Source organism: Perna viridis, chromosome 8 (genome assembly GCF_037379345.1).
Source record: "Perna viridis isolate PV_CMFRI_1.1 ecotype Kerala chromosome 8, ASM3737934v1, whole genome shotgun sequence".
In the NCBI taxonomy this organism is placed as follows: Eukaryota; Metazoa; Mollusca; class Bivalvia; order Mytilida; family Mytilidae; genus Perna; species Perna viridis.
Window position 1 is genome coordinate 28,605,412 of NC_142452.1, and position 23,091 is coordinate 28,628,502.

General features: G+C 32.8%; 2 protein-coding genes across 4 annotated transcripts; one reads left to right on the plus strand and one right to left on the minus strand.

Moving 5' to 3' along the window:
• Positions 1 to 2,274: 2,274 nt before the first annotated feature.
• LOC148610096 (uncharacterized) lies at positions 2,275 to 19,467 on the minus strand. Of its 3 annotated transcripts, none has more exons than XM_088542175.1 (10): positions 19,334 to 19,467; positions 17,695 to 17,738; positions 16,197 to 16,311; positions 15,980 to 16,005; positions 10,250 to 10,818; positions 9,607 to 9,767; positions 7,180 to 7,364; positions 6,572 to 6,707; positions 4,100 to 4,229; positions 2,275 to 2,669 (listed from the first exon to the last, which is right to left on the minus strand). In XM_088542175.1, the coding sequence occupies exons 5-10, from the start codon at positions 10,647 to 10,649 to the stop codon at positions 2,581 to 2,583; spliced, it is 1,101 nt and encodes a 366-aa protein (XP_088398301.1). In that variant the 5' UTR covers positions 10,650 to 10,818; positions 15,980 to 16,005; positions 16,197 to 16,311; positions 17,695 to 17,738; positions 19,334 to 19,467; the 3' UTR covers positions 2,275 to 2,580. The 3 variants fall into 3 exon arrangements, with proteins under 3 accessions (XP_088398301.1, XP_088398299.1, XP_088398300.1); XM_088542173.1 differs by having other exon boundaries at positions 17,675 to 17,738; positions 19,334 to 19,455; XM_088542174.1 differs by lacking the exon at positions 17,695 to 17,738 and having other exon boundaries at positions 19,334 to 19,457.
• On the plus strand, positions 19,461 to 22,207 carry LOC148610097 (uncharacterized). The gene is made up of 2 exons (XM_088542176.1): positions 19,461 to 19,506; positions 21,318 to 22,207. The coding sequence occupies exon 2, from the start codon at positions 21,318 to 21,320 to the stop codon at positions 22,020 to 22,022; it is 705 nt and encodes a 234-aa protein (XP_088398302.1). The 5' UTR covers positions 19,461 to 19,506; the 3' UTR covers positions 22,023 to 22,207.
• Positions 22,208 to 23,091: the final 884 nt, after the last annotated feature.

Sequence of the window (23,091 nt, forward strand, 5' to 3'; positions counted from 1 at the left end):
ATCTTTAGCATTTTTTAAATTAAAATGAAACGAAATTCTAGGCAGCATAAAGTTCTGTGATTTGAACATGTATACTTTAACTAAACCACCAGTGCTCATAATGTTTGAATGCAATACCAACACTGTTCTTAGAAAATGAGGTTTAATCAACTTTTGAAAATGTTTCTTTTATGCTTGTCGAATGTTACCTGAACAATAAATCACGAAAATGTGTCCTAACTCTTCGGCTTTTGTGCAACTTTTTATCAGAGGTCGGTTGTTTATAATTTATTAAATGAGTATCGACATATCAATCTACCGAAGAATTGAAACAGTTGGACGAAACAGAACTATCAGAATCCAAAGGCATGGTCAAACAGCCCTAAAACTACCAACGTAGACAATAGAGACAACATAATGTTATGCAATAACATATTTAAACTTAAGATATTAAAAGTCAAAAAGCACAGAACAAAAACTAAAGCACTTGTAATTTTAACTCCAACAAATAATCCGAAGTGATATCAGGTGCCCCGCAAAGGTAAGGTCCGAATTTCCTGCTCTACCATAGGTATCCGTCACATTGGTAAAAAGCAATAAGTTCGGAAGGTAGTCTTGTCTTTTTTGTGAGATAGAAGCTTTATATGAATCATCCAATTGTGATGACGGCAACTAAAACTCTGCAGTGATGATATTAACAAAGGCTAAACACCCTGTCTTGGAAGTGAACAACTCGCCTAGAGAAGACTCATTGAATCCTTCTTAGCATTCAGAAAAACGGTTTTTACAATGCAATGAATCTGCATACACAAATATTTTTGTTTATTAAGAATATGTTTGTCGTGTCATAACGCTGCATTTTTGTGAGATTTTTTAATGTAAAAATGGAGCTTGTGATGCTTTATAAATAAAATAATGTATTTGTGTTTGTTACTTGCATCCTGCAGCAGCCCTCCATCAATAAACAATTCGATATTCTAATTTCTAATTATTTCACAGCATTTTTTTTAACTTTCTTTCTATTTAATAAAAAATTAATTTCAGAAGTAACACGGTTTCTGATTGGATAAAAAATTTCGCCCATTATCTCATAGACCAAATTTAGTAATGACTTGAATTTACTTATATCATAAGGAATCATCAATGACTGTTATATTTTTCCGGACAATCTGAAATAAACTCAGTGCCCGTGTAGGACATTAGAAAATAATCTGCTACACAGGCCGAAAAAAATATAAGTCATTCCTTAAATAAATCTAGAAGTCAAGAAGATATGGTTAACCGTGGTAACATTCGGTTCCTCTTTTGAATTTTAGAGACATAAGTGTTCATTTCAATTTGTTAATTTTCCATTCAACAATCAAAATAAACCTTTAATGTCTAAATCATCTGAATTTAATCGACTTATCTAAGCAATGTCAGAACTGTCAAAGGGGTAAATTCAGTAACACTAGTTTCAGGCCTACTATTTTGCCAAAGTATTTTACTATTTGAAATTTTCTTTTTGCCTATTTGACAGCTAAAATATTATCTGAATACTAATATACAGAAAATACAAGCTGTTGTGTCATAATTTAGTCACAAAGAGGGCACACAACTCTGGTTCTATAGTTTTTCAAGGACTTTTCTCAAAAATGAGAGGATTAGGGGTAGTTTTTTAATCCAAAAATATAGAGCACAAGCTATGAACAACAAAATCTTTTGTCAGGAGTTGTAATGGTACAGAAGGCTGTTTATGTATAAATATCAAAGAGTTCAACAATGCACTCCATATTTTCTACATAAAATCATTCAAGATAATTTAATTTCATTACAGTATATCTGTATCATTACATTAGTTTTATAACCCAACTTATTAAAGGTACATATTTATATAGGAACCATAAAAAAAACGAAAATATGAACACTTTTTCAGTGAAGCAGAGGACATTTACTGGTACACATGGTCCATGCTCACAGCTTTTAGTGGAGTCTGGGTTGCTAATGTAGGTGTTATATGTCATTCCATGTTCTTTGTTGTGTGTGTCTGTTATCACTGTCTGGTTTTTGTCCTTGGGATGTTTTTTTCATTTTTAATTTCTGCTCTGATTTTAGTTCCCTTGGTCTTACTGGATCTTCATTAAAATTTCTTTGTGCAGCTTCTAACCATTTCAAAATTTCAGAGCTTTACAGATTTTATGGGAGGAGCTAATTCTCCCTCAGCCAAATCTCACTTTAAAATATATTTCTCCATGCCTCACATGATGAGAATTAATATATACTTACATGTCTATGACAAACAAAGAAAAACAAAACTAATTGCTGATAAATTTATTGATAAGTGTCTGGTGTATTTGACTAAATAGTCACTCATTCACTATTGGTATGAACTATGAAGGACAATCAGGGGCATTTCTTTTTCTTTTTTGATTTTTTTTTATTTATAAACAAGTTTTATACCAGTTTCTTCAGAAATACATACTGATGTTTTTTTTTCAAATTTAAAATGAAAAGTATAAGAATCAAAACAACACTGTTTTGTCATCTACTTAATTGAGTGTAAGCTTTAGAACAGGTACATGTAAATGGGAATGATGTGTTCTTGGTCCAGTTCAGAAATGATTATACAGTAAAAGATCCAACAAACATTATACTGGTCTGGTCAGAATTAGGCATTATGTCAACTCTCCATAAAGATGGACTGAATACCACTGAAAAATAAACAATAGTTAAGAGGTCTCATTGGCGTATGGTGCAACAAACAAGTGAAAAGAGTCTAGTAATGATATTTCAATATAGCATATATTTAGATTAAAATAAACCTTATTGTATATGCATTATAAGTGTTTGTTTAAACCCTATATATTTAACCCTATACCATACCTCTAGACCTATAGCACATACCCTATTGCACCCCTTCACATAATACACTTGAAGTATAATTAAAATATATGATATAATGAATATGACATGTCAAAATCTGTATCATGTGCTGTATCAACCCTCGACCAATATCGCACCGCAGGCCATTGGCCCTTGGAATGATATAGGGGTCAAGGGTTGATACAGCATGTGACACAGATTTTGACATGTAATATTCAGTATGTACTGAAAGGGACTACAACAGTCAACAACATTGAAACAAATGATATTATTTCAAGTAATGTAACATTTAACATTTCTTTAATACCTAACATTCTATGAGAATTAATACCAGTATCTGTATCATGTGAATTGTGGGCTTGCAATTTGTGTACATGTAAATATTGTGTATTGAACATTTTTAAGCATAATTTTTTTTAAATCTATTCGCTTTTACAATATCTTTTTAATGTTACAGTTTTGTTGCAGATCTCAAATTTAGTGTAAGATGTCAATGTTATCTTGCACTAAGTGAATTGTGTTTTTTGTAAAGAGTGCAAAATTTGAATGTTTAAAAATGTTTCAAGAACACTAAAAAGATCTTTAGCCACTTGATTCAGGTATATATCAGAAACTTTTCATGCAGGGCATGGTGTTATACTCATTAACACATGGACTGGGTCTTTATATTTAATATTTTATATCGACTTTAGAAAGGTAAAAAATCAAATATAAAGGCCAACCCACGTGTAAATGAGTACAACACCTAACATGAATTATTCTAATTCAAGTATTACAAAAAAGACTATTTCTGCATCTGAATTGTCCAGGGGTAGATACATCAAGTAATCATAGGGTGTTTTAGGACATCATACTAAAATGATTGATTAAATATGGTTTAACATCCTACAGATGATATTCAATGCATATCAGATGAGATTGCTTGATCAATCATTCATTCATCTTGATTGGCTTTAGTCTGACAAGTTGATTTTTATGTGATAGCACACAGAAGCAAAAACCTGCAAGTAAACATGTCATTTCATTTGTACAAATTATTCTGATTCCAAGCCATCCAGTTATTATTATATCTCTGATATGATGTGTGCTTTCCATGGAAGAGAAGCAATGACTACCAATTCTAACATATTTAGTGACCCCACTGAGGATGGAATCCACCATCTCATGCACTTGTGGCAAACATGCTAACACCAGACCACAAAGGTGGTTCAGTTTAGGGTTATGCATATTTTCTATAGCTTATTATATGACTACTTACAAATACTCCCTTCTTTTATCTCAGTATGAATGGGAGAACACAGACCATTACAGGTCTGCACTGATTTAATAATAGCCTTTCTCCTTCCCTTCACTGCTTGTACGAAAACTGCCTGGTAAAACCCACCAGCCTGAAATATAAAACCCACCAGGCTGAAATATAAAGGGTACAGTAAAACCAGTCTAAACCAAACCCTTTGGACTGAGGGAACTGTTTCAGACTAGGAAAGTTTTAGGTTCAAACAAGTTCCAATGCATTAAATCTGATATAAAGGGACTTTAGAAAATGTCTGGTTTACACAGATTATGTCCTTTAGGTTACAGACCACCAATTCAACCAATGAGCATTTGGAACGTACGCAAAAATAGTCCTACGCAGAAATTACCCCTGTTCCTCATAGTGCTGTGAAAAAAGTTCTCATCTTATTTAAAAAATTTAAACAGTTTCTGAAAGGAAAAACATTTCTGTACATTTTATAGGTGCATTTTGCTTCTTGTGATGTGAAGCCTAATCTCCATAATGATTTTTAAATATACCCCTGTCTTGTGAAAACACTGGGATTTCCCATGCTATTTATAGACCCTTCACTTCCGGTGACCAGTACTGCACTGCAAGTCTGCTAACCCCACATGCCATTCTGAGGATTGTGAGCTGACATATGTAGAATCATGCTGATATATAGTCCTCTGCAGGTTAAAGTTAAGGTAAAGTCCATAGAAGCCATTGAATATTGTGAAATTAGCATAGAAGCCTATGGAAAGTGGAATTAGTGGTTTTTAGCCTTAAGATGAAGCCATGGCAAAATGAAAAGTTTCTTGAAATAGCTTTAAACTACTTGAAGATCTTGTTAACTTTGCCATGAGAGGAATACACTACAAAAATCCTTCAAAATATGCATTTTTTTAAGTTATAGGTCCAAATTATGGAAAATTGGTCTTTTTGGCTGATTTTTATGTCCTATCTTGTAAAAAGTGTAGAAAATTTAGTAAAAATATCAAATATTAAACTTTGAGGGCTATATTTACCTAAATATGGTGGTAATAAGCACTTGAAATCAAGTTTTGTGTAGATTTGAGCAAAAATTAGGTTAGAAATGAGGAAAAACTCACTTTCATTACTGCGGTTAAGGCCATATCAGCATTCCCCTATGGCAACATGGAAAATCCATTATTGAGTACTTTTTTTGCTTTAGGTGCCCTTTACTGGTCATGTTTTAATGTGAAAACACTGTATTTACAAATTTAAAGCCAAATATATCACCTTTTGTGAAAATTTAAAGATTTAGGATTTTTGACATGTGATCAAGAAAAAGGGGGAGGCATGTCAGAAATAAATTTTTAAAAATAGACCAATTTCTCAGAAAATGATTACTTTTAAAACTATTTCTTCATTAATATTGTTAAAAAACAAGTTGTGATTGATATTTTTTATTTGAAAAGTCAGAAAAAGTTCTTTGCAAATATTTAATGCATTTAAGTATGGTAGAATATTGTCACTTTTTTGCTCGTACAACTTGGTTACCCTATATTTAAAAATCAAATATTTAAAAAAGTGCTTGTCACATTTCACTGAAACTTTGCAAATGCATTCAGTATATGTGTAGGAAGATACCTGTATAGTTATTTATTTTTTCTAAGACAAAAAGTGACTCTTTAGGTTACAGACCACCAATTCAACCAATGAGCATTTGGAACGTACGCAAAAATAGTCCTACGCAGAAATTACCCCTGTTCCTCATAGTGCTGTGAAAAAAGTTCTCATCTTATTTAAAAAATTTAAACAGTTTCTGAAAGGAAAAACATTTCTGTACATTTTATAGGTGCATTTTGCTTCTTGTGATGTGAAGCCTAATCTCCATAATGATTTTTAAATATACCCCTGTCTTGTGAAAACACTGGGATTTCCCATGCTATTTATAGACCCTTCACTTCCGGTGACCAGTACTGCACTGCAAGTCTGCTAACCCCACATGCCATTCTGAGGATTGTGAGCTGACATATGTAGAATCATGCTGATATATAGTCCTCTGCAGGTTAAAGTTAAGGTAAAGTCCATAGAAGCCATTGAATATTGTGAAATTAGCATAGAAGCCTATGGAAAGTGGAATTAGTGGTTTTTAGCCTTAAGACTTAAAGATTTGTTTGGATAAGGCAAGTGTTAGGTTCACACAAGTTTCAAATGCATTAAATCTGATACAAAGGGACTTCAGAAGATGTCTGGTTTAAACAGTGTAATGGTTAATCCAGGGTTCAGTTAAAAAAGTTTAACTGTAATATACAATGTAGGACATTGATAGATCATTCCTAATACAGTTTTCTGCTGCCAACAATGAAGCAGAACTAGGATGTCATTCACCATAAATCTTGGCAAATGGGAATACTAGACTAAGACAGCTGAAAGTTAGTTGCTATTTCAATTATTGTTAAAACGTACTAAATAAAAATAAATGTAAATATATAAAATATTGCTTACCACTTCCATCTGCTGTGAGCTTGGTCCATCAATGTACAGTTGTTTCTCCAGGGCTACTTCTGATTCTGGTGGAACAAACTTTGGTCTGGGAAACAACTTTCTAAGGACCTGGCTACTCGCCATATTCTTAGATGCCCTGCAAATTAAATGAATTTGATAACACTGTCATAATGTGAATATGTTTCTGTAATTTCCAGCATAATTATTTTTACTTCTACATATAGACCAGGATTTAAACTGTTTTGGTCAAAATTTATTCTTCACAATGGAAAAAGCAGCACAAATTAAAAGGGAGTTAGCAATAAAAGTTAAAACACCTGTTTATAAGTAATCTAGATATTATAGAATCTGTGAATATTTGTACATATGGACCAGTTAGATTAAGTTGACCTTGGATTTCTTTTTTTGACAATATTATCTAATTTGGTACATAATGTATATACAAATCTTTTAAAGAATAGGTACGGTGTATATGTCAAAGGGACAATAACCCCACCAGGATGAAATTACCAAACCAAGGCCATCAATCTGAATTTTAGACATTTGAAAAAATCCTTCATCATGAGTTTCTAATACTGATACATGCTAAACATCTTCAATTATCATACCATTGAACACTCAGTCTTGTCATTCCATAGAGATTATCGTCTGTTTCTAAAGCAAACAGACTTTGGAGATCTGCAATTCGAGATTCAGTCGAGTAAAATCTGGCAACTGAAACATCCAAGGTGTGTTTATTCTGGTTATACAACTCTACAATGTCCTCAAAACTGACTGGCTTAGCATCTTGTACCTGTAAAGTAAAAATAACAATCAATATTCATTCACACTGATCCGGAAGTGAACAGTCCCAGGAGCTGAAATGCTCACCCAGTTCATTGTTCCCTTCTCAAGGACAATAACTCTGGTAAGGAGTTCTCCTTTACAACTTCCACCCATGAAGACTTGTAGGCCTTTTCATAAGGATCATTTCATCGATGAAAGTTTTTTTCTCTGTCTATTACAGTTTACAAGATATTGGCTAAAACTGCAAAAAATGTCATTTTTCACCTTTCAAGGGAAATACATGTACATGTATCTCTAAAAAGGAGTCAGGAAAAAACTTTGACTCATTAAAGTTGTTTGTAGAGCTGTCCAAACAGAAGATGAATAGTCAAATTTATTTTATAGTTTTGAGATTCAGGAAGAAATTGGTGACTTGACCTCTATGGTAAAAAAATAGCAACAGCTGCCATGTTTTAGGCTTGCTATACAAAATCGACACAATTTTCAAAGTAAATACTCAAAAGATGATAATGAATAAGTTTGGTAAAATCTACAGTGGTTTTAGAAGAGAAGATTTTGAAACAAAAGTTGACGATGAAGGTGGGTGATTGATGCCAAGCAATAGCAAATAGCTCAAATATAGGCAAGTATATTACACATATTGTTGTTTTTACAATACAGCTGCATCTTGTGATATGCAAAAATTATGGGACAACAATATGTAGTATACATGTATGTAATGCACAGGATGAATCATGTTATTGAAAAGTGATTTATAGTGTATTCCAGTTATAATGATTTCAATGAATCAAAAGCATTTCCTATTTATCCCACGGTAAAGATTTTGTTGAATGACCTCTAATAGACATTTCACTTTACTACATACCAAGCATAATTTGAAAAAAAATGATCGAGAAAGAGATTTTTTAATTTTCAGATAATTGATTTCAGGTTTACATGTACATATCAAAGAAAAAAGGTAAAAACAATGTTTTGCTTTGCATTTTAAGAATTCAAACATTGATTTTACAAGGTTATACATGGTTAATCACCAATTGTTTACCATATGTAGCTCACTGGTGTGAAGAGAAAAGTATTTTTAATTATTTTAAATGGAAATTATCTAAAATTATTTTGTCTCCCAGACAGCATTTGGTCTCTTGAAAACTTTTAGTTTTACTTCAGAGATACATGTAAGAACTGCTGGCGACAATCTATCAGTTATCTTTAATGTGTTACTATCTGTAGATTCAAGGTAAAAGTGTAAACTGATAGCACCTGCAGCAGTCTGCAGTATCAGAAAGTTTACAGATTTTTACTCTAACTGTCAAGTGTTTTGAGCAATTTATTTTGTTACTACTGAAGCCAGATAACTAGCAAATAAGGGAATAAGGACAGCTAGTTCAGTGTGTATTGGGTGAAGTTGTAAAATTATTATCAAAATATGAACATGTACATGTACTGTAGATGCAAGTTTGCATATTGCTGACTACACTGTCGGTCAAGTGCATATCAGCACATTGCATTGTTATCGTATTCAAAAACTGTTACTGAATTATTACATGCACACAATGTACATGAGTATGTAAAATGTGGATGTATATTTTATTCAATACAAGTTGAATAAAACGTGTGTGTTTATTTCAGAAAGTTAAAACCGAATAAAAAACCTCTGGGAAACATAGTAAACACTCACATCTTAAAGGTTTGTTAAATTACAAAAAAAATCTAGTTGATGTAAAACTGTAAAAGGCATACTAACAAGTATTTATCTTTGTCCTAGAGAAAGAAATGAGCAAAAACTTTTCTTAGTTAGTGCTCACTTCTCCCATTTGTCTTTCTTAAAAAGAGAAGTTTTTTGTAATGGATAGCACAGACAAACATGTCAGTATTGTTAATTTTCAAACAGATTTTACTGAAGTACTAAGGACTAAACCTTCTCTATGTCATCTACATGTACATAAACATTATACATGCTGTATGTATAGATTAGGCCCTCTACATCTGCCTAATATTACATTTTGTACATAGGAATTCCCAAATAATAATTAAAATAGAATTGTCAACAACTCCAGGTTTACTGAAAGCTTAAGGTACATTTTGTACACTTGGAATAGTTTTAACAATTACAAAGGCAATAGCTTTCCCTTTGACAAAGCACAGTTCATACAAGCTACATGTACATGTAAATTGTATTTGAACACTACATGTAGATTTCAGTGTACATTAGTGCTTTGAGCTTAACTTCATATAAATATACATGTACCAACCCTGTAAATGAATGGCTGATGTTGATTGCAGTATCTTTTTACAAGAGGAAAGTGGACTTTGTCGAGTTCTTTGACCTCAAGTGTGTCTTGACACATGTCACATTCTTCAGTTGGTTCCTGAAAGAATGGGTTGTCCACGAGACATTCTGAATCATAGTAATCTGAAACAAAGATTTATTTTTTTTTACAGAAACATACAGTATATATACATGTAAATTGAATGAACATGTTCAGATGACAACTGTTCAACTTTCTTATGTGTGCAATGTCCATGTGTATATGTACTTGTTTATGTGCATGTACATGGAAACCCTGTTCATTCACATGTACCATACACTATTTGTAAGAGCTTGAGTTATAATATAGTCAATACATGTATCTACATGTATAAGTATCAATACTGATGAATATTCAATGTTTTAACCACAAAAGACCTTGTATGACATATGCTTTCAGCTTTGAAAGCCAGCCAATAACACATGCTACATTGATCAGTTTCCAAGTTGGAACAAGTATTAAATTACACACTTAACACCAGCTGGTGAAACAACATGTAGTAAAATTGCCAAAAAAAAAAATATATAATTTTTTTAAAATACAAAACCTTTTGTTAGTTTTATGTGAGCCATACATAAAACCTTACTTGTCAAATTCAAAATCTTGTGAAGTGGAAGGGTTGCAAGTCTCACAAAACGGAAGATGCCATAACCATATGGCTGTAACACTTTCCCTATGTAGTTCCCTGTAGGTTCATGAAACGACATCAACATAAAGCCTGCAAATAGTACGATAACAATCACCATGAATATTTTGAAAACCAGCTTTACCCCGGCACAAAACGTGATCCATATTTCCAATGGTATTGTCCTGTTGGCTTGCTCTTTCCTGGCTTCATCTTCATTTTCCAGGGCTTTGTCGATGCAAGCATCAATTTCTTCTGCAGTCATACCACATGCTGAACCTTGTCGCTTAAGTTCAGAGGCATTTCTTTTCAAAAATAACATAAATTCAACGACTTCCGTATCCATCTTGTAATTGTTCATTTCCCAGGGAAGATAAAATAAGGCGATGGAGCGAAACGTGTTCTGATCGGTTGGATCGAAGTGATTAATTCGTCCCAATTATGACTCGGTACTTTTGAGGGCTGTTAGTGATCTGTCGGCATTGTGTCAATTTTTCCAACATAACAGATAACATAACATATTGCTGAAACTGACAAAACAGACTTGTTACGCTCATAAACTGGACAATGCCCTTGATTAAAAAAATATTTGTTGTTTTTTTGTGACCAAAACCAACTCAATTAATGAGGCTAAGAGTTTTTCCCATGCTTTTAAATTCATACATGAAATCAAATAACAAAAATCGCAGTAAACGATTATGAAACTACGCACGTTTCTTGTCTCTTGAACGTATTTTTGTAGTGGATGGTAAAAAAAATCTTCAATATTTGACCCGTGGAGATTTTTTTTCTTATAATAGACAAAAAGGCAAAATAATAGGCAATAAAAAAATATGATTAATGATGAAATAAACCTCTTTGGAGTACTTTCTGCAATTTTCCTGATTCTCCACTCACCCTTTCCTTCATAATGCCGCCTTATGACACCTATATTTCCAAAAACACCCCCTTTTTTCTAGGGCATGTAGGGGCTTAAACCACGTATTCCTCTACATTTATTTAGCTAATTTGACTTAAAAGGCTTTGAACTAATTATAAAAAATACAGTTTTTCAGCCCGTCGGGGAACCAAAAATAAATCCTGCATCGCGGTCCACGAGGCAGTTAGTGGGTTCGAAAGGGGAACAAGACGCCTCGTTGACAAGGAAATCTGGAGGCCTGATAGCTTTGCCAGATGGACCAAAAATTCTTTCAATAGCTATATTTATGGATTTAACATGCTTCTGACCCTACCATATAATACAGATTAAAAAAAAATTAAAGTCAATTTTCAGTACATAAATTGTCAAAAATGCATATTTCTGCCACCTTTGAGGCCAATGCTGTCTCCATAGCATTGGCCTCATGAACCAGTCTAGCTCCCGAACTTGTTTTCTGGAGACACTTTTCCAGATTATACTTCAACCAAGTGTTAGCATTGTTTGACTTACATGTAATTTAAATCAAAGTACTCATGTACTGAATCACTTTAAATCGATCGTTTGAATTTTTACACCTCAAATAATCGTCTAATTGCAAAAATATGGGATAAAAGCAGCGATAAAAGGAAAGTACGGGGATCGAATTCAAACGTATTAATCTAAACACAAGCTTGTTGTTGTAAATGATTGATATTACAATATTACTGAGCATGTAAGGTTTTCCATATTGGCTTAGTTATTGCTCCGAGGGTAGCCATGTTGGACTGAGGCGTAGACGAAGTCCATTACGACTAGCCGAGAACCAATAACTCAGCTAATGTAGAAAACCTTACGCAGTTGTACCTTTATTGACTAACTAGTTCAATACGTCATATTGGCCTAGGCTAATATTGATCTTTATCAGGTCAGTATGACCTATTGGACGGGTAAAAGCCGTATTGGCCGACTAAATCTCGTACTGGATGGGTAAAAGACGCAATGGACGGCTAAAGTCCGTTTTGGTGCACTTCCATTTTTCTGTTTTATTTGTTTTTTAGCTCACCTGGCCAAAGGCCAAGTGAGCTGTTGCATTCACTTGGCGTCCGTCGTCGTCGTCGTCCGTCGTCGTTAACAATTATACAAAACTCTTCTCCTCTGAAACTACTTGACCAATTGAAACCAAACTTAATATGAATGTTCCTTGGGGTATCCTGCATAGAACTTATGTGGGGATTTTTGATCCGTCGAAAAACATGGCCGCCGTTACTAAAATAGAACATAGGGGTCAGACAGTAGTTTTTCGCATATGTCTCCAAAACGGTTAGGTTTAGCCATTTTCTGAAATGGGGGTTAAAGTGTTCAGCATGAAGAGATCTATCTACGGTCAAATTTTCATTTTAATCTATTAAGCCATGTTGGAGTTATTGCCCTTTTTCAACGTTTTTTTGCTATTTTTTATTTCTTTCAAAATCTTCTCCTCTGACACTAGTTGACCAATTGGAACCAAACTTAGTACGAATGTTCCTTGGGGTATCCTGCATAGAACTTATGTGGGGATTTTTGATCCGTCAAAAAACATGGCCGTTGTTACTAAAAATAGAACATAGGGGTCAGACAGTAGTTTTTCGCATATATCTCCAAAACGGTTAGGTTTAGCCAAATTCTGACATAGGATTAAAGTGTTTAGCATGATGAGATCTATCTGCGGTCAAATTTTCATTTTAATCTATTGAGCCATATTGGAGTTATTGCCCTTTTTCAACGTTTTATGCTATTTTTAATGTTATTTCTTTCAAAAATCTTCTCCTCTGACACTATTTTACCAATTGAAACAAAACTTGGTATTAGTGTTCCTTGGGGTATCCTGCATAGAATTGAAGTGTTTTTTTTTATCCATGGAAAAACATTGCCACTGTTACTAAAAATAGAACATAGGGGTCAGAGAGTAGTTTTTCGCATATATCTCCAAAACAGTTAGGTTTAGCCAAATTCTTCCAATAGCTGAAATGATCCTTATTTTTAGAACTACAAAAGTCTTCAGGCATGATATTTGTCAGACGCTTTCTTATAATAGTTATTGCCCTTGACAGGGAAAAATTACAGGTTTTTTTGTAACAGTTTTCAGCCAATGTCTTGAAAACTATGATAGATTGAGATTTTCATTTACTGAAATGATCCCTATGATAAGTCCTCTCAAAGTTCTCTTGAGTCGAAATTGTTTGACAACTTCTTGTTTAATTTATTGCCCTTGAAAGGTGAGCGATCCAGGCTCCTTGGAGCCTCTTGTTTTTTGTCTTATACTGGCAGTTTTGATTATATTTAAGCTAATTTTCGAACGTTAGTCAATATTGAACTCTGAATAATTTTTAAATTCACCATTCTGATTACGAAGGACATTTAATAAACATACAAAAAAAGTTCGCGATACATCGTAGCATACAGTGCGCTAGTTTGCGAAATATTCAGGTTCGATGTTGGTTTACATGGAACACCTAGATATGAATTACTAATAACACAAAACACCCAACATACTGCATAATTGAACTTCAAACTACTAGTTGGCCTTTCCCAGTTTCTAAATTTTCAAGTCAAAGTTCAAATTAAAGATCTCAGGTCGAAGCTGTCTATATTTAAATAAAGCCTGCCCTTAGATGCATGTTCCTCTCAACTAAATACATTTCTCAGTTGATAATCTACATTTGTATATAGCTCAAATCCTACACGTTATCGCATAGACACCTGTGTGTCGTGTAAAAGCGCTTAGTTTCTGGGCACCTAATTCCAGAGATACGTAAATTAACGTAAACATCAGTCTTAGAATAAAATTTCCACAAGTATGTCTTGTGCAGGAAACACTCGCCATGCACTTTTAAGGCCTTGAAGCACCTACGGCTCTATCATTATAACACATGGCCTAATAACCAAATAGAATTATTATTACAAAAAGCGATATCACCAGACCAGACTGACACCATTCCTTAGAAATCCATTATCGAAATTCCTATGACATCGTCTATAAGCAGATTTTCATTTTTATGTGTCATTTTCGGGCTTACGATATCACGAAGCAGTAACCGTTATTAAAATACATGATACAGTGGGTGATAGATGATTTCAGGGATTATGTTACCATTTTTGAAAAGTTTAGCAAAAATGAGCGGCAACATATTAGCTTGGAACTTCCTTCTTTATATAAGTTTCTTGATGGGAACCACTGCCCCTTTTTATAAATATATGGATCCGCCAGGCCCTGCATGAAATATATTGAGACAGCTCTTAAATTTGGCACTCAGCATTGCTCTTTTTCATTTCTATGGTCGAACGATGACTATTTATAATCTCGAAGGGTTTTCACTTCTAGGTAAACATAATTTTTTATTATGCGTCTAAGAATACTGCATTTGTAGGCAACTTAATATATCGACATATTCAATATAATATAATGAATTGGTTTATTCGGGTAAATGCATAGGTATAAACAGATACTGCAGAGGTTAGAGATAACTTTTTTTAAAACTGGATCGTTGTTAATACGCACCAAGTCTTTACAAATCTAAAGGCTCTTGCGACTGCTATATCAATTCTGATCTTCGATCTAAATTGATAAAAATCTAAAACATTTTCAATTTTTAGCTTCAATCACTTGTGTAAAAAATGACACATCAGCCAAATCCCATAAAGGAAAGGTTTAAAAAAAACAACAATATACTCTTTATGAAATGAAATTTGATTTTAATTCCCCTTTGTTTGAACCACCTTATTTTTGTTATCTTCGGTCCTTATTCACAGGTCTTAAAATCAATTTATCGCTCCTGTTTGTACTAATCAAAGATGGACAAAATTAGCATACTGTATGATTTAATTAAGAAAATGGGTCTTGGCAATTCGCTTGGGAACCCAACATGTTAACTCAGCTCTTAACCTAAGTAAAACAAAAAAATCTTTGGTGTTACTGAAGGTGAGGAAAATTTGGCTTTCCTTTCTATTTGTTAGATACGGAACATAAACATAGGTATGATATTAGTGGGTCTACCAAGTGCACAACTAAACACCTTTAAAAAACTCCTTACTATTTACTCACATCAGTGATATAATGAAGGATCTCAGCCAGTACTGTGATACAAAACAGAGGACTAGAAAAAATGCTAACAAGCATTGGGGTATGAAGGAAAAGCTTATTTCGTGAGAAAAAAACACACCGATTCTAACAATTGGTTCACTGAGTCTGATTTGATAGATTGCATTTTAAAAAATATATCCCATGATGATATATTTTTACTCTATATTTACATGTCTATAATGTATGAATTTACTGTAGTATACATTTGTAACAGATTATAAATGAATAGCCCCCTCCCCCCAAAAAAATCTTGTTGCTTCTTTTTCCTAATTGAGTTCTTTGTATTTATAAAATATTTAAATTGTAATCACAATCGCCTAAGCGCCATTATGTGTAGTAAAGGTCACTAGCCGGTCATACTTAGGTGTTGCATGACGCGGGGTTAAACGATCTCGCCGCGATATATACCAATGTAAGTATATATAAACTATAGTATTTAACCATGTAGTAGCTAATTCTGGAAAAAAATATCCAATAAAATTCCAAATTTATATGTAACTTCCTTTATAGAAGTCCTTGACTTTTCAAAACCACATAACCATATTTGATTGGTTACTTTCAATAAACAGATATCCCCATTTCTAATTATAGCAACATATAAAGTTTTCCAAAAACATAGATTTTGAAATTACTAACAAAGAGAGACAACTCAAACTTATTTCAAGGAACTTACTGTGGTTTTCACCAATTCAATTATTTCTGAAAAAAAAAAGAAAAAAATACACAGTTAAGAAGAATAATTATTTGATTTTAAATAAATAAAATTAAAAAAAAATACAAACAAAGTATTAGGTCATACTTAATTTTAATTTTCTTAAAACAAATTTCTGTAGAAGTTAAAAACAGACATATGCATTAAAAAAATTCTTGTTTAAATATATAGTGCTTACATTTCAGTTTAAGAGTGCCTTCCAGAAGATCATTATTAAATTCGTCAACTGTGAGTTCATATTTGTCCGAACTTTTATTTTCTTTTCCTCCAGTTTTAGTATTCCAATATATAATCTGTAAAATTGTAATTCAACATGAATTAATTACTATATTTATAATAATTTATTATTGAATGCAAAATTAAAAACATAAAATGCAACTGATATAATGTACCAACAAAAGCAATTCTAAAATAACTTAAAATGGTAAACAAAAATTAAAAGCATAAAATACAACTAAAACAATGCTTTAACCAAATCCATTCTGAAATAATTGAAAAAGCACACGCAAAAGTTTATAATAATGCTCCCCCCATTAGATTAAAGCAAAATATATAGCGTTGTGTTAATAAATAAGCAAACTTTTAAATAAAGAATAAAGTCTTTAATTCCACATGTATTTATTGTTAAAAGTTTTTATATCTTCAGTAGTTAAAATATTATTGTTACATTTAGTGGCATTAACAACACCAAGGACAGTCATTCTCAAAAGTGTTGAAGGATGAAATGAAGATTCTCTATGATTTAGTGGTTCATCTTCTTTTATGATATCTTGTGCAACATATGTACCACACAACTGACAATTTTATTCAGATGGAATTCCTGTTTTGATTTGGTCTCATCGTTAACAAAATATGATTCACTTGAAAGCCATGTTTTTACTTTTGTATGTTTGCGTGTAAAATTGGATTCTATAATTCCTACCAAAGCCAAACAGAAAAAATATTAATTAACAAAAATCATAGAGAAAAAAAGTTTATAACTTGTGAAACTCAAATATTGCAAACATCTTTATTTAATTAATTATTTCAACATCATAACAAACTGGCCATGACTACCTCATAATGATGTTGAAATTAATTTTCAGTTGATATTTTGCAATATTAAAATTTTCAGTCATTATGAAACCTAAAATAGTGCAGTTAAAAAACAATTATTGAACATCCAAGCAGTCAAACTTATTTGATTATATTTAATTCCTTCAAATTTGGTTTCAATACAAATTATATGAAATATAAGTGAAATTCATATACATATGTCATGTTATGGAAAGGTTTACTTTGACAGAAATGAAAAAATAACTCTTCACTAAAATGTATAGTTGTTAGAATGGTTTGGACCAACATGCACACCATAGAATCAAAAATACTTAATATTGATGATAAATTGAATATATACATACTAAGAGTTCTTTATGACCTCTTTTTACATGGCGCTGAATTAGAATTTAAAATTTACAATTTAAATTTAGAATGTAATTGATATACATACAAAATCATTATTAATCGGTCCATGAAACAAAAGTGTGAGAAGCTGAGCCTGATTGTTTTTGTGCTAGACCAAAGAAGAAACAGCCCACAGGTAGGCAACCCAACCAGACACATTATTTGGATTCTTTAATCTCAATTTTCAGATAACTTCAAAATGTTTAACCTTACCAAGTGACAATAAAGCAAACCTTTTCAAGTAGAATCTCTGTATACTATGTAATGTGAAGTATTTCTGAAAAAAAAGATTGTTTCACTAAGAAAAATAGCCATACTTAATATTGATGATAATTTGTATATATACATACTAAGGGTTCTTCATGACCTCTTTTTGCATGGCGCTGCGCCATGTGTTACTTTCCTTGTGCCATGAATTCAAAACAAGCACAATGTGTTCATTTGACTTGCGCCATGTATTCAACAATTTGTGTCACACATTACAAATCAACAATGCATTTCCCAATTACGCTTACTTATTAATTACTTATACCTGTCATAAGTTATTGTGGTTAAATTATAAGAAAAAAAAAACTTTTATAATGGCAACAACACAATCACCACACCTTCTTTAATTCCTCTAGAGCTGTGTACCTGCGGTCAAGCCTATAGGGAAGGGAAAACTTCACCTTAGTATAACTGAGTTGGACAGTGCAGATAGAAAGATTTACCATAACTATTGTTTATAAATTTCTATGTTGAAGCTTGTGCTATTAAATACGTCTCGTTCAACCTATTATACTTTCTTTTGCAATTTATTTTCTGTGTTAAAGGATATGCGCCACAATGAAAATGTGTCCAACTAGAGATTGAGCCATGTGTTCATTTTGATCCATGGAGATACCTGATGCTTACTTTAATTGAAAATGAATATTCATTTTTAAAATTTCACTATGTATTGACAGCAATATTTTATAATTATGTTTATTTCACATCAGTTTGACATCTATGGAAAAAAATGTATAATTGTTGATAAAAAATACTTTCTATAGTCTACATGTATTATATGCAGTTGATGTGCACAATGGATATCCAATTAAATCAACCATGTAGTATGTTATCAGTAATATTTGTTTACTATATTTTTTCGAAAAATTTTCAAAAATTCAGATACAATTGAAAAACCAGATTGTCATGAAGGTATAACTAGAAGCATGTTTATCTGTAAAAAATGACTCTTATTATAAAATTTTACTAGTAATCTTCTTTATATACAATTTAAATAACTTATTTCTAATAATTTTTGCTAACAACAAGGGAAGCAATGTAACAAAGGAAAGGCAATCCCAGTTGAAACCCCCTCTATTGAATAAATAACCCACACTCTGTAAAACAGCATTCATTTAACATGCCAATGTATGTTTCAATGAAGATGTATACTTATGCTAGTTGTCAACTGTTATTTAATATATTGCTGTGATTTTCCAATCCCCCTTTTCTTTGTGTTCAATTTGCATATGTAATGTTTTCAAGTGTATGTAAAAAATATTTACATAGTTTTTTATTTTGATGATTTTTATCCAAAAAAGTTTTTAACAATACATAGAGAAAAAAAACTATAACCAAGGGAGTTAACTCTTAACCTCATATTTCCCAAATAAATTTTTCACACGTATTCACATAATAGCATATTTTAATGAAACACCCAATCGGGATTTTTTTTGCAAAAATTATCGTCTACTGGAAGTGCCGTTGAGTGCCAGTGCATATTACAAAAAATGTTTGCAAAAGAGAAGAAACCCTGTTGAAGAAAAAAAACGGCAATTGCGCTTATTTGATATCCTTGTTTAATGTATGTATCTGTTATAGCTTTATATTTGATCTACTTCTTACCTCCAATTCAAAATGTCAACCTTAAAAAATTATTCCACAACTGCATCATACAATTATGTCCTGCACGTGAAACATGAGGAAGACCAACGCAGGAAGTCAATTTTCATCTAGAGTTGTCTTCCCTTTCCGGTGCAGACATAAATTCCGGTAGTATTTCTGAAGTAGCTACTGTAGTGTGTAGTTTTCTCCCTGTTTACAATCTCACAAACAAGTATATTGGTCATAACGGTGGCATTGTATTTAAGCGATTAGTTTGAAAATCAGAGAAATCTTACAAAATTATTATTTTGATGTTCGTTCATACTCCGGTCAATATCTAGGACATGGCCTATCACTAATATTTGAATCACGAAATTTCGACACTTGGCTGACTTAAAATCATTTATCAGGAATATATATAAAATGTACATATAAATAATTTTAGAGTAGCTGTTAACTTTTGCTGTGGTAGCTACCATTAGATATGGAAGATTTCTTCAGTTCTAAATATTTATTTTAAACCATATTAACTGTTAAAATATTGATTTTTCACTTACATTAAATTAAATTATTAATTTTCGCATTTGTAAAAGCGTAATGTTTGGATCAGAGTGATTTGAATTCATCAAAATATTTTTGTCCATCCGTATGTTCAAAATATTTATTTTCAAAATGTCTGAGTCAAAATAGATCGACAACATGAAATATGACAAAATATAGATAATTTAGTTCAGATAAAACCAATAATACTTTTCTCTTTTTAATCGATATGATCATACTCCACACAAAAAATGTGAATACCCGAAAAGAAGGAGTCTGGGAACAGGTATTGATAGAATGAGTAAATGATAACCTGGAGCCTATCTCCCTTCTATAGATACCTGAATAACTTTTAATTTAAAAAAAAAATTCTGCATCTGCGTGATACAAATTTATTGTCCATTCCAGTCCAAGGCTGACATTTTCATCCCGGCGGGGTTGTTATCTCTTTGACATATAGGTTACAGACCACCAATTCAACCAATGAGCATTTGGAACGTACGCAAAAATAGTCCTACGCAGAAATTACCCCTGTTCCTCATAGTGCTGTGAAAAAAGTTCTCATCTTATTTAAAAAATTTAAACAGTTTCTGAAAGGAAAAACATTTCTGTACATTTTATAGATGCATTTTGCTTCTTGTGATGTGAAGCCTAATCTCCATAATGATTTTTAAATATACCCCTATCTTGTGAAAACACTGGGATTTCCCATGCTATTTATAGACCCTTCACTTCCGGTGACCAGTACTGCACTGCAAGTCTGCTAACCCCACATGCCATTCTGAGGATTGTGAGCTGACATATGTAGAATCATGCTGATATATAGTCCTCTGCAGGTTAAAGTTAAGGTAAAGTCCAGAGAAGCCATTGAATATTGTGAAATTAGCATAGAAGTCTATGGAAAGTGGAATTAGTGGTTTTTAGCCTATAAACCATACCTATTCTCGCCATATAATCAGTGAGTCGACTGCATTCTACATTTGGCAACATCCCTGTACATGTATTTGTATTGTACCCTGCTAAACTTTGTAAGCTAATGGAACGAGGTTGTGTTGCCATAACTGAACCCACTTCCTCATAAGATTTACAGGCGACAATTCATAAACTCATTGCCGATTGTCATGTGATAGCCAACTACACCATGAGAACAATCTTTCATTTCAATCCGGATTTGACAGTAACTACGTGCGTAACTCGGCTGGTGTTTCTTAGAAGCCACCGGAACCCCTCGTCTCGGAAGTTACCGGAACACCTTTTCTTATTTCTATTCTTCAACTCTCTGCTTGTATCCTGTTCATTTGTGTTGTTTATAGTATTAAGTCTAATTTCTTGCTCTGGTCTTCGTCGCCAGATTATGGGAACCGTTAATTATTAATGTTTACTGTCTGCGACATTTCGGCGTAACACCGCCTAATACAGACTGTGTTGGCGAATTCGATTAATTTGTATATTTTGTAATTTGCAGATGTCTTCTGTAAAACTGTACTGTGCGTGGTCTTGTCCGTTTGCACAAAGAGCATGGATAGCTTTGTTAGAAAAAGGGGTTAACTTCGATTACATCGAAACGGATCCATACCAGAAGACACCGGAACTTCTTGCCAAAAATCCACGTGGTCTTGTTCCTATTATTGAAAACGAGGGTAAAATAGTTTATGATTCACCTGTGTGTATTGAGTATGTCGATGAGGCATTTGAAACAGGCAAGCACTTGATGCCTAAAGACCCTTATGAACGCGCAAAATGTCGAATATGGAGTGACTTCATTTCGAAGAAAATTGTTCCTTTCTACTATCAGATGCTTGTTAAAGATGACGAATCGGACAGAGAAGATGCAAAAGAAATGATTCGGAAATCTATGATCGAGTTATCATTGGAAATGGATTCAGAAGGTCCATTTTTTGGCGGGAAAACATTTGGGTTAGTTGACATAATGCTTGTGCCATATACAATTCGTCTCTGTGTATTGAAACATTATAGAAGTTTTGAGCTTCCAGAGGACAGTAGTTTTGACAGGATACGGAAGTGGATGAAATCTGCACATGCACACGAAAGTGTCATTAAAACTCGAGCAAAAGAAGCTGATCTTATTGATTATTATAAGCGTTATGCGGATAATATCATAGACTCCCAAGTTGCAAATGCTGTCAGAAAGGGAATAGGACTCCCGTAACTAAATAAAAAGTACACTAAAACTTGAGACAAGTCATGCGATTTAACAATAAAAGTCTGCATCTTTACACAAGGAATATTCCGTTCTACTACAAATGTACTTGTAATATCCACTGAGTTATATAGTTAGTGCACCTTCTCATGTGAATATATATTTGTCTAAATATTAAAAAAAATGAATTGAAAGACGTAACTAATTTACGTTGACCATGATTTGCTTTTACATGTAAAAAGACAAATTGCAGATAGTCGTTTTATATGCACCCATTTAATTTGGTCTGTTTGATTTCTCTCATTCTACAGGGAGTGGTGAACTTTGCACGTGACATTTTTATCGTTTTTTGTATTGCTATCTTATTTTTTTTTCAGTTCGCTACTTTTCATCCAGGTAGAATGAAGGAATAATTAGCACTTACAAACTACCGTTATGTTTGCAAAGAACATTCATTAAGCAACAAATTGATTCCGTAAATAATTTGCATATTCCAAGTTTTGTTTTGTAATTAACCGATGGAAAGATTGAAATAAGTTAAAACGTAATTACTACAAAATCTGTTCACCATTACAAAACTTTGACACAAAAATTAAAAGCACTTGCAGGTTAATTAAAAACTGTGTTGCTGGCAGGCTTGTTTTTTACGGAAATATAATCAATAAAGAGCAGTTTAAACCCATAAAAAGTTGCGTCCCCATCGTATGTAAAATCAGTCCCAATTCTCCCCATTCGGGGCTGAGAATCACGGTACATCATAAGGCATACAAAAAGGACACAACTCCTGTCATAAAAAAACTGCCTTAAATTTAAATATAATGTTATAATTTCTATGAACCAATCAATGTTAGGACCAAAAATGCTATCCGTAACGATTTGGCAAAATATTAAAACTATAATCCTTACGAATGACCCTATTCCACAGTTAACTAACTTATTAGGTGAGTATCGAGCGTTCCGTGCTTTGGGTAGAATATAAACGCGAAGCAATGGGTGAGATATATCCGCGCGTATTAATCCTTTATTAGTATATATGTATTTAAGTGCGAGTTCCTTGTATGTATCGGTTGAAACTTTT